This window comes from Myotis brandtii, unplaced genomic scaffold (genome assembly GCF_000412655.1).
Source record: "Myotis brandtii unplaced genomic scaffold, ASM41265v1 scaffold806, whole genome shotgun sequence".
In the NCBI taxonomy this organism is placed as follows: domain Eukaryota; kingdom Metazoa; phylum Chordata; class Mammalia; order Chiroptera; family Vespertilionidae; genus Myotis; species Myotis brandtii.
Window position 1 is genome coordinate 770,716 of NW_005371249.1, and position 12,741 is coordinate 783,456.

The following is a 12,741-nucleotide window of genomic DNA, read 5'->3' on the forward strand; positions in this document are numbered from 1 at the left end:
TATGTATATCTATATACATATATAAATACTTATATTTATATAAAATAGGATTATACTTCATGTGCTATATTGTAATTTATGCATTTCTCATTTAATGGACTAATAAGTTCTTCACACTCAATAATCATTTCTATTTTTTAAAAAATATATTATTGATTTCAGAGAGAGGAAGGGAGAGGGAGAGAGAGAAACATCAATGATGAGAGAGAATCATTGAACAGCTGCCTCCTGCAAGCCTCCTATTGGGGATCAAGCCCACAACCTGGGCATGTGCCTGACTGGGAATTGAACTGTGACCTCCTGGTTCATAGGTCTACACTCAACCATTGAGCTATACCAATGGGCTAGAAAATTCATATTCTTCAATATAGCAAGAATATGAATACAACTCATCAGCAGTTTTCATTATAAATTCTCTATGTACATATAACTGGTACTCTGGCATTGCAGAGGTCTGAGGTGTGGCTACAAGGATATATACAGTAAAAATGGAAGTTTCTTGATCTCCTTAATTTATAGGAGGTTAGGGCATCAATAATTACCCAGGGCTTCAAAAATCCTCTGTGAATTAGCAGAAAATCCAGAAGGTGGGAAGATGAAAATGACAAAGGGTAGAGGACAGCATCGTCAGAGGGTATGAACCTTAAATAAACCAAAGATATCTCGAGTAATGCCCTAGCTGGCTTGGCTCAGTGGATAGAGCATCAGCCTGAGAACTGAAGGGTTCTGGGTTCGATTTTGGTCAAGGGAACATGCCCGGGTTGCAAGCTCAATTCCCAGGAGTGGGCCTGCAGGAGGCAGCTGATCAATGATTCTCTCTCATCATTAATGTTTCTATCTCTCTCTCTCTCTTCCTTCCTCTCTGAAATCAATATATATAAAGAGGGAGGAGGAATGATTCAGAAGCAGCCATAGCAAGTGAGAAAGAGGTTGATCCTGATCAATCAACCTAATTAGAGGTATGTGAGTCAAGAAAGAGTGAGCAGCAAGCATTTGAGAGGGTTGCAGGAGAATCTTTTCTATGGAATGCCAGGTGTTTCAAGACATTTAAAGTATGGATGGGACTGGCTAAACAGTTCTAGGAACCTGGGTCCGGAATGACTCCACTTCTAAGTAAATCTTCATGAAGAGCTCCTGGGACAGTGGAAAGACTCTAAGCTTCTTCAAAAAGCGTCAGTGGGACCCAGGTTTGAATTGGCCCCAAGGGAATGCTATATCAATGGGGCACACTGGGAAAAGATCAATTAGTGTCCAGGACCTTCAGCATGTAATTATCAAAAAAAACATGACAGTCGGTCTTAGGAAACTTAGGGGAAAGGATGCTGCCATCTCTGAAGTCGGCCACAGCCTAACCCAATGTAAAAACTTATATTCACTGGGGTTATTAATCCTCAAGGCCATTTTAGATAAAGAGTTTAACATACATTAGAGGCCAAAATTAAGACGTTAAGCAGAATGGGCTATAGATTTAATTCACAGCTGATTATACAACCTTTTACAAATCATTCTTAACTGGTCTGTACTAAAATACTTAGTAAAAAAAAAATGCTTATGATAACATCAGAGCCCGTTCTGTTACAACAGGCAAATAAAACCGTATTTGTAAGAGCTCTTTGGAAGAAAAGAGTAAAAAAATATGCTATTAAACATAACTGCCAAACAGGAAAATCTTGCTAAGAAAATTATATTTGGCATCTGAATGCAGAGAAGAATAGTATAAAACAACAATAACTTAGGATTTACTATTTTAAGACTTAGTAAATATTGAAAAAAAGTTTAAACTACTTTGAAATGAAATGACAACTTCTCTTTATGTTCTATATATTCTCTAGTCTTGAGAATCATATTCAACATCACTAGTGGCCTAAGAAACACAAATTAAAACAATATACCATTTTCTCCTCATCTGATTTGGCATAATTTTTTTTAAAATCCTCACCCGAGGATATATTTTATTTATTTTAGGGGGGAGAGAGAAACATCGATGTAAGAGAGAAACATTGATAGGTTGCCTTTTATATGCATCCTGACTGGGAATTGAACTCAAAACCTAGGTATGTGCTCTGACCAGAAAATGAACCTGCAACTTTTTGCTGTACTGGACAATGCTCCAACTAACTGAGCCACCCGACCGGGGCTGATTGGGCACAATTTTTAAAGGTCTATTATAGTTAGTGTTGAGAGCACTCTTAAACACTGCTGGTTGGTGGTTATATTGGTACAATCTTTTAGAAAAGCAATTTGACAATACTGATCCAGATTTAAATGTATGCATCCTTTGATTACGCAACTGAATTTAGAATCTGACTTACCAAAATACTCTTACATGCATGCATATAGTAAAGATGTTTATTGCAGCACTGTTTGCTTAAAAAAATGGGTAATAATATAAATCTAAATGTATTAATTGGCTGAGTCAATTAGTACATCCATACAATGGAATAAAAGTTAGACACTAGAAAGGTAGATCTTTGTGAGCATTCACAAATTTTCCGAAGTGGAAAATAAAATCAAGTTGTAAGTCAGTATGAAGGACAGTAATCCTATTTTTATTTGTTTAAAAAGACCCTTTAAGCACAGCCAGCCTGGCTCAGTGGTTGAGCCTTGACCTATGAACCAGGAGGTTATGGTTCGATTCCCAGTATGGGCATATGCCCATGCTGCGCGCTCAATCCCCAGTGCAGGAAGCAGCCAATCAATGATTCTCTCTCATCATTGATGTATGTTTCTATCTCTCTTACCCTCTCCCTTCCTCTCTGAAATAAAAAAAAAACATATATATAAAAAAGAAAGGAAGGAAGAAAGGAACGAAGGCAGGAAGAAAACTAAACAAGCAGATTCAAAGTACTAGTGACTTGTCCTTCTTGCATAAGACTATTCTACCAGCTAGAGCCATCAGTAAGCAGCATCAAACCAGATTTCATATGGACCTCTATTCACAACTGCTAAGTGTGTATATATTTTCATCCACCTAACCATGACAAGGTACATAAATTTGACATATTATTTATTACATATCTCTTTAATTTCAAGTTTTATTTAGCAAGCACATTAAGCAAAAGGGGTTAGCAGGGTTTTACAATAATTGTTGATTCTGCCTTCTAATGAACCATTCCATAGCATCCCTATCCTGATATATTAGAGCACTGCTTTACATGATTAGAGGCCAAAGGGCCATGACTATCATTATATACAGTACAGAGTAAACATTCTTTTAGGTAGGCTGACAGATAGTCACAAATTGGCACACTGTCCCCAAAGCCTGACAAATTAGTTATATGCAGGATACTTACATCAGCATAGTGGCCTAGCATATCACATCGATCACATCGTTTTCTCCAGGAAGGTTTTCCGTGGCATCTGTGAGTAGAAGACATAGGCAAACAACAGGCTAAGCAGAAGCGGGCTGGACAGGCATACTGGAGGTGTCCTCGCTCGGAGCAGAGGCAGCAGGCACGGACTTTCTAATGTGGCAGACAAACAGAAAATGTCTTTAGTAAAATACTCAAACAGTAGATTAATTTTTCTTTTTCTGTATAATTCCATAAAAAGTAACTTCTAATTTGAGACCTCAATGAAGGTCAAACCTGGAGCCTAATTATAAAATAAAACAAAATGTCTGAAATCAGAACTTTTACACAAGCTGTCTGTATCCTCTGGTTGCCAAAAAGGCGTATTAGTCTGCATGCACTATCAGCTGACATCTATTTCTTATGCCTTGTCTTGTAGGAATATTGGCAAAGTAGAATGTGTCTGAGAGGAAAAGTGGGAAGATGAGAACCTGGAACCTAAGTCCTAGGAAGAACAGAAAGAGAAAGCTTTGCCTAGAGAAGCAAAGACAAAGGAGAAGCATGAGAGCTATCTCAAAAATTTGAAAGACAATGATTTGGAAAAGGGAGTAGGTAATAGAAATGGTTGTTAAAGGCTTAGTATGTGTCAGGGAACATCTAAGATCTTTAATTCTGTGCTGTTCCAAAGGTTGATGTATCTGTTTAATATAATTTATATCAGTAAACATATATAAATGCCTACAATTATGATTTTCTAACAATGAAAATTCTCTCATGATGAAATAGCTGTCTCATAAAGTAGAAGGTTTAGAAGTGAGAAGGGTCTCAGGAATCATCTGATTCAATCTTCTTGTTTTACAGATAAGAAAAAAGAGGCACAGAGAACTAAATAATTTGCCTAAAGTGTCCAACTACTGATGGGAAGCTGAAATGGAGTCCAGGTTTTTCTGACTACGTTTACTGTTCTTTCTCTACTACTACTCTAGGCTGTGGCCTGCATAAAATATTAACAAGACATTTAACACATATATTAACTAAGACTTTAATTTTAAGCTTATAGGGTTTTAATCCTAAGATTTTGATTTTAATAAGGTAGAAAGAAACATTATTACATATTTCACATACTTGTGGAAAAGGGCAATTTTTTGACAAATGGCCACATTTGTCACAGTTTCTACAGGTGACGTTTTTGTTTGCTGTATAATATCGGTGGGTCCATCTTCCAGATGATCTATTATTACATATCTGGGCCTAAGGAGAGGGGGGAAAATAAAGAATTAAAAAACATTATTTCATACTGTTCAAGAGAGTTAATAGTCATAGTTCAATTTAGAATCCAGCAACATGGAACACTGTGTTCTTGAAAGGAGTTAGAAAAACCTAAAAGGTGTGCTAGAAAGACAACTCTACTTTTTGTTGCCCCTTCCCTCCATTCTTTTACATTCTCCAAATGGTTCCATTTCTTCTGTATCTTTCTCTGCTTACAGTTCGGGCCTAGCAAGGGCACTGGTGTGCATCAGACATGCTGGTGGCATTCAGAGTCAAAGATATTGCTGACTTCTATATCTGAATATATACCACATTTTTGTGAATGTGAAGCTTGCTTAAGTTTTTAGTTAGGGAATGGTGTTTTTTTAAAATGAATTTCTCTTTTATAAAGTTATAAAACTATATAGCTAATGAATACATTCCTTCTAATGAACAGCCTAGGGTTACTGCCTATAAACGGAATTATAATTTCTAAGAGAGAATGATATTAATTTCTTTCCACCAGAGTCCTTTTAAAAATCCATTCTACCTACAATGACCCAATGCTAGCTAGCTGTCCCATATTCTAGCCAAAAGGTAGTATCTTGCAAGAAAATATTAGCAAAGCACATCATACGGATCTCTAGAGAGGAATATGTAAATGCCAACCATGCTTTTATCTTATTCGGTAGAATTCCATCTTTGAAAAAACTTTAATCTTTTACTTGTTATTTTGCTGAACTGGCCAAGTAGACTCCAAGATGTCATAATCTAATTATCTCTTAAAACTTCTCTTTTACCAACTTGTAAAATTATTCTCTTTTCTAGCCATCTGCCACAATTAAGGCTAATAAACACCTGCCACATCCTAAATATAGCCTAACCATTTCCTTACACTGAAGAAGCAGTTATTTCCGGTGTTGATTTTTCATGGTACCAGGCAATATGAGTTGAGAGGGACTAACCACCACAGAGAAGAAACAGAAGGGAATGGGAACTAACTCATTACGGTAATTAAGTGACTGACAAAAATCAAGGCTGAACCACACCTCCCAAAATTCAATTACCCATATACTGAAATCAAACTTTTTCTTACAAGATACTCAGGTTGTTGCTATTTTTTAAAGATTTATTAAGTTCATAATGAAGTAAAAGAAAATTAGGAATCAAAAAACTATTAATCTATTATTCATAACATCAAAAACAATTTGATTTTACCTCAACGTCTTTGTCACTGATGAACCAGTTTACACCATCTTCTCCTACAAAATAAATAAAATGTTACTTAATCTTTGACATCTTTAAAGCACTTACAGATTGACAATAAATTATTCAATTTTTTAGTACTGAAATTGGACCCCAAAGGTATAGTGAGAGATATGAACACCTTAACCTTATACCTTGGATCATTACTACTTGTGTGGCTCTGAACAAAATACTTAACCTCTCTTAATCTCAGTTTTCTTACCCATAAAATGGGAATAATAGTATTTTCCCTGTCTACCTAAAAATAGAATCTTATGAGATATGTGAAAATGCTTTGAAAACTATGAAACTATAAACAAATATAAGAAAACTAGAGGCCCAATGCATGAAAATTCATGCAAGAGGAAGCCTTCCTTCCCCTAGCTGCTGGCACCGGCTTCCCTCCGGCACCCGGGACCCAGGCTGGCTTCCCTCCAGCCCGGCTTCATCAGGAAGGATGTCTGGAAGACGTCCAGTCTAATTAGCATATTACCCTTTTATTATTATAGATCAGTGAAGGGACCAAAAACCTAACAACAGAAGCAGAAAGAGATTTTTACCTGAACTTCCCTTATCTGACTATAGTAGAGCTTTGAGAGTCAGCGACCCCCCACCACCACTGCAGGTGTCCTGTTAGGGAAGTCACTGACCTTGGGTAACAGGGACATTCCAAAAAAATTGTATAAACAAGCATCATCAAAACTTTCCATCTTCTTTTTAAATATTTTTATTGATTTTAAAAACATTTTTATTGATTTTTAGAGAAAGAGGAAGGAAAAGGGAGAAACAGAAGCATCCAAGAGAGAACAGAACATCCATCGGCTACCTCCTGCACGCCTCCTATTGGGGAATCCAACCAGCAACCCTTTGGAGCATGGGAGGAGGCCCAACCAACTGAGCCACACTGGCCAGGGTAAAACCTATCTTCTGAAGCCCTAAATCCTCCCCTTTGCTAGCTGGTATACAAACCTTTACCTTTGCCTATTCAGTGAGTTACTCATTACTGAGTGCTCCCACATTTTGTTTTTTCACTTATTAAGCTCTTTATTGTTAGCTAACTCACAGCCTTTTCCCTTCCCCCCACCATTTTGGATCCAAGTAGTTACAGGGAATTTTTTCATTCCAAAATCAGCATTAACTGTGTCCACTAGCGTCCCATTGTAGTTGACTTTCATTTTAAAATCTAAAAAATTTGGATTTTGAACACTATCTCATGATTAGGGCTAAGAATTCAGTACTGTTTTTTAACTAGCATCAAAAATAGTAAAGTAAAAAAGCAAAAGAGGAGGCCAAATATCCTGAATCCATTGGTTGATCTAAAAATAAAACAAAAACCCCAGGGGTGGGGGTGGGGAGCCCTACATTTTTCTTTATCTGCTATTTTCTTCCCTTTGCACTGCTCCTTCACAAAACAGCACATGGCTGTTATTCCTTTGGTCCACCCTTGCCCAGGAGGAAGGGACATATGACTAATGCAGAAGCTAAGGTGTCAACAAAGGACTGAAAGACTTTTTTCTCCCCCAAAGCAAAGTTAAGATGATTTCCTCTTTCCTCCTATCTACTTTTCTTCTCTATCTCAAAAACACAAATTGAGCTTGACTCTTTTCTCTGAAAGGAATTTTGAAGAGACATGAAGTAATCTACATTTTCTCAGGCCTACCAGGAGTAAGTGTTTAGAGATATATATTTTAAAATAAAATACTTTTACTGAGAAAACCCAAGAGGCTGCTTTACAAAAAGACCAATCCATAGGAGAGCAGAGATGCTGTGCTGATGATTATTTCCTTTGTAAAATTTGGAGGCTGCATCCATATATTGAGAGTGGAGAATACATTAAATAGCAGCAGTTCCCATTTCTTCATCATCACCATCCATGCTATTATTCTTTCATTCAAAGGATTCATCTAAGGAGCAAGCTTTGCTGTAGCTTTCAAAGCTGCCTTTTGTAACTCAATGTCCTTCATCATTAAAATTCAAAATGACCGCTTAAACTCACTTTAATTATAAAACTGCCTTCATATTGTCCTTAAAAAATGAAATTCAAAACCAGTGAAATGCAAAATAGCAACTGTTGCCACCCTCTATCCACAATAAATTTACACACAACAGGGAACAGTGAAAAAAGGGAAGGTTTGAGAGAGGGAGATCCACTCCACTTAGAATTCATCAATATTCCGGGCTATGTACTAACTTCTCTTCAACAAGCTACAGTATATACTAACTTTGGAAAATCTATCGACAAGTACACAAAATAGGTTTCAATTGGCGACTAAAAATTAGACTTCTTAGTGGAAAATGAACAAGAACATAATCAGGAACATATAAATCAACTCTCCACCCTACCCATGGTTCCAGTTTTGGTTCCATCTTGGAAATGACAGCTGACTCCTGCCCTTGGTTTTTTTTTTTTATCTATCCTGTTTGCTTAATTCCAAGTCCCAACCTAATGAGAGCTTTTGTATATGGGGCAACTCATTAGAATTTCCACAGGCAGCTAGTTCTCCACTGTGCAAAATCACTGGTATGGGACTCGGTAGAAACCTAGGTTCCAGTTTTAATCCTATCATTTGCTGTGTGGCTCTGGGCAGGTTTTTATCCTCTCTGGGTCTGTATAATAAGGGATTGGATTAATGGTACCCATGGTAACTTCTAGCACAAAAGGTATGTGATTTTACCAGATTTTCATTCATTCTGGAATCAAATACAATGTCATTCAGTCTAGTTACCTACATCCTCCGGGGCTTTGCAACTGGCGCAGGGTGTCTTGCTTTAAAGACAACTTCCCACATGGCCCAAGAGTATCCATCTTCCATGTATTTACCACCCAGTGCAATTGAATATAAAATGGGATTGCCCTAAAAATGTCCAATATCAATTCTTAGCTGACTCATAGCCTTGTTTTGTTAATATTTAGGCCTGTGGTCCTTTTCAGACTTCAGAACTGTAATAGCAATAGCTGATAACTCTTTCTTTGCATTAAATCAACTCAGTTTAACAAACATATTGAAAGGTTACAAGGAGCAAGGTGGAATAGTGTAAACAAAGATGAATAAGAGCGTGAAGCCCAGTAAAACACAAGGCGACAAATGAAAAAAGAAAAGAATACAAAAATTCTTTTACAAAAATACTATGGTAAATTTAGAGATGTCTAAATTTAAGGGAGAAAGGGGGAAAAGTCACAGAAGGCTGTGCCATAAAGGAAATGCTATTGAGTTGTAATTGACAAGTAATGTTTTCTGTGCCCAAAGAAATTTGCCTATGCAAGGTTACAAGTACATTCTGTGTTTTCTTCTAAACTTCTATAGTTTTAGCTTTTTATGTTTAGTTATTACCCATTTTCCCCCCCATACGAATATCCAGTTGTTCCACCATCATTTCTTGGAAAGATTATCCTTTCTCTTCATTGAATTACCTTAGCAACTTTGCTGAAAGTCAATTGACTATATACATATGGGTCAAATTCTGGGAGTTCTATTATGTTACACTGAGCTATATGTTTATCTTATACTGTACTACAGTCTGTATTACTAAAGCTTTACTTAAAAATCTTGAAATCACACAGAGTAAGCCTTCCAACTTTTTTTGTTCTTTTACAAGACTGCGTTGGCTATTCTAGACCCTTTTGATTTCTGTATAATTTTTAGAATAAATGTCAATTTCTACAAAAAAGCCTGCTGGGATTTTGTTTGATACTGTGCTACATCTATAGATCAGCTTGGGAAGATATTTTAACAATATCAAGTCTTCCAAAACATAAATATGGTGTATTTCTTCATCTATTTTGGTTTCTTTAATTTTTCTAAGCAGTTTTATAGGTTTCAGTGAACAAGTCTTGCATATATTTTATTAAATTTATCCCTGAGTATTTCATGTTTCTTTATTATTGCAAATGGCTTATTTTTAATTCCATTTTTCAATTTTTGGTTAGAAATTTATAAAAATACAATTGATTTTTGTTTGCTCACCCTGTATCCTGCAAATTTATTTTATTTTCTGTTAATATGGTGAATTACAGTGATATTAAACCAACCTTGTATTCTAGGGTTAACACATTTGGTTATGATGTACTATTCTTTATAATATACTAGAAGCCCGGTGTACAAAATTTGTGTACGGGTAGGGTCCCTAGGCCTGGCCGGTGATCAGGGCCTTCCGGTTGCCGGCTGGGGCCTCCCTACCCTGACTGCTGGCTGCTGGCCGGGGCCTCCCTTTGTTCCGCACTGCCCTCTAGTGGCCAGCGCATATCATAGAGAGTGATCAAACTTCTGGTCTCCCAGTCAAACTCCCAAGGGGACACTTTGCATATTAGCCTTTTAAATATATAGATTGTAGAATTCAATTTGTTAGTATTTTATTAACAATATTTACATCTGAGTTCATGACAGATATTGCTTTATACTCTTCTAATAACGTCTCTGTCCAGTTTTGGTACTGGGGTAAAACTGGCCTCATAAGAGTTGGGAAGTGCTGGGAAGAGTGTGTAGGACTGGTGATTTCTTCCTTATGTATCTGATGGAATTCATCAGTAAAGTCATTTAGATTAGGGTTTTTCTTGTCTATAGGTCAGGAGTTTTACTTGTAGAAAGGATTTAAAATAGAAATTCTATTTCTTTAGTAAATATGGAGCTATTTATATTTTCTATTTCTTCTTGGGCCAGTTTTGATCATTTGTGACTTTCAAAGAATTTGTCTATTACTTCTAAATTGTCAAAATTATTGACATAAAATTATCCAGAATAGACTCTTATACTTCCTTTTATTCCTCTAATTTGTACTTAAGCCCATCCAGTAGTAAATTTTTTATCTCAAATATATATATTTCAGTTCTAGAAGTTCCATTTGCTTCTTTTTTTATATATCTTCCGTTTCTTTCCTTATCTCCTTATTTATCTTTTCCCTCAAACCTCTGTGTATATTTATAACAGCTGTTTTTTAGATATTTTTTCCATTGGTTTTTTAGAGAGAGTGGAAGGGAGGGGGGAGAGAGAGAAACATCAGTGTGAGAGAGACACTCGCCCCGATCAGAATGGGAGATGGAACCTGCAACCCAGGTACGTGCTCTTGATCAGGAATCAAACCTTCAACCCTTTGGTGTATAGGCCAGTGCTCTAAACACTGAGCCAAACTGGCCAGAGCAATAACAACTGTTTTCATTTTAAAGTCCTTGTCTGCAAATTTCATTATCTCTTCTCAGGAGGGCAAGTGTGGAATAAGTTAACATAATATGGCTGGAAGAAGAAGTCTTGTATAGGATTTTAATAGAAAAGATGAAGGCAGACACTAGTAAAAAGGAAAGGCACATGCAACATAATGGGAGAGGTAAAAGAACAAAGCAAACAGTATAGTTTGATTGGAAATAAGGGTGCAATAATTCTTTTACTAGGAATTTCCACAGACCTCTTTATATATTATAAAGAATACTGAGTATTAAAATTCTATTACTTATAAGAAGCTTTTTACCTGAAACACGTATAATTAATATCAAAGCTATTCTTCCATTTAAAAAGTTTTGCATGTCCCCTTTCAGGTTAACTTAAAAAGTCTTGACTTCCTCCTTTGTGAGCTCTCCAAGGAACTCTTTCTATCAGAGTAGTAATGATGAAGGCAGAGATAACAAAACAGTAATATAGGGTGCTCGCCCAAGATCCTTCCATGTATTTACCACCCAGTGCAATTGAATATAAAATGGGATTGCCCTAAAAATGTCCAATATCAATTCTTAGCTGACTCATAGCCTTGTTTTGTTAATATTTAGGCCTGTGGTCCTTTTCAGACTTCAGAACTGTAATAGCAATAGCTGATAACTCTTTCTTTGCATTAAATCAACTCAGTTTAACAAACATATTGAAAGGTTACAAGGAGCAAGGTGGAATAGTGTAAACAAAGATGAATAAGAGCGTGAAGCCCAGTAAAACACAAGGCGACAAATGAAAAAAGAAAAGAATACAAAAATTCTTTTACAAAAATACTATGGTAAATTTAGAGATGTCTAAATTTAAGGGAGAAAGGGGGAAAAGTCACAGAAGGCTGTGCCATAAAGGAAATGCTATTGAGTTGTAATTGACAAGTAATGTTTTCTGTGCCCAAAGAAATTTGCCTATGCAAGGTTACAAGTACATTCTGTGTTTTCTTCTAAACTTCTATAGTTTTAGCTTTTTATGTTTAGTTATTACCCATTTTCCCCCCCATACGAATATCCAGTTGTTCCACCATCATTTCTTGGAAAGATTATCCTTTCTCTTCATTGAATTACCTTAGCAACTTTGCTGAAAGTCAATTGACTATATACATATGGGTCAAATTCTGGGAGTTCTATTATGTTACACTGAGCTATATGTTTATCTTATACTGTACTACAGTCTGTATTACTAAAGCTTTACTTAAAAATCTTGAAATCACACAGAGTAAGCCTTCCAACTTTTTTTGTTCTTTTACAAGACTGCGTTGGCTATTCTAGACCCTTTTGATTTCTGTATAATTTTTAGAATAAATGTCAATTTCTACAAAAAAGCCTGCTGGGATTTTGTTTGATACTGTGCTACATCTATAGATCAGCTTGGGAAGATATTTTAACAATATCAAGTCTTCCAAAACATAAATATGGTGTATTTCTTCATCTATTTTGGTTTCTTTAATTTTTCTAAGCAGTTTTATAGGTTTCAGTGAACAAGTCTTGCATATATTTTATTAAATTTATCCCTGAGTATTTCATGTTTCTTTATTATTGCAAATGGCTTATTTTTAATTCCATTTTTCAATTTTTGGTTAGAAATTTATAAAAATACAATTGATTTTTGTTTGCTCACCCTGTATCCTGCAAATTTATTTTATTTTCTGTTAATATGGTGAATTACAGTGATATTAAACCAACCTTGTATTCTAGGGTTAACACATTTGGTTATGATGTACTATTCTTTATAATATACTAGAAGCCCGGTGTACAAAATTTGTGTACGGG

The 12,741-nt window shown here is 35.9% G+C and overlaps 1 protein-coding gene across 2 annotated transcripts in view; it reads right to left on the reverse strand.

The window, feature by feature from the left end:
• ZCCHC7 (zinc finger, CCHC domain containing 7) overlaps positions 1 to 12,741 on the reverse strand; it is a 198,287-nt gene that overhangs the window by 30,540 nt on the left and 155,006 nt on the right. For both annotated transcript variants that reach the window (XM_005883936.2, XM_014531506.1), the window contains exons 3-5: positions 5,757 to 5,800; positions 4,416 to 4,541; positions 3,294 to 3,464 (exon numbers count right to left, since the gene is read on the reverse strand). In XM_005883936.2, coding sequence (XP_005883998.1) covers positions 3,294 to 3,464; positions 4,416 to 4,541; positions 5,757 to 5,800 — 341 coding nt within the window. The remainder of the gene's footprint in view (positions 1 to 3,293; positions 3,465 to 4,415; positions 4,542 to 5,756; positions 5,801 to 12,741) is intronic.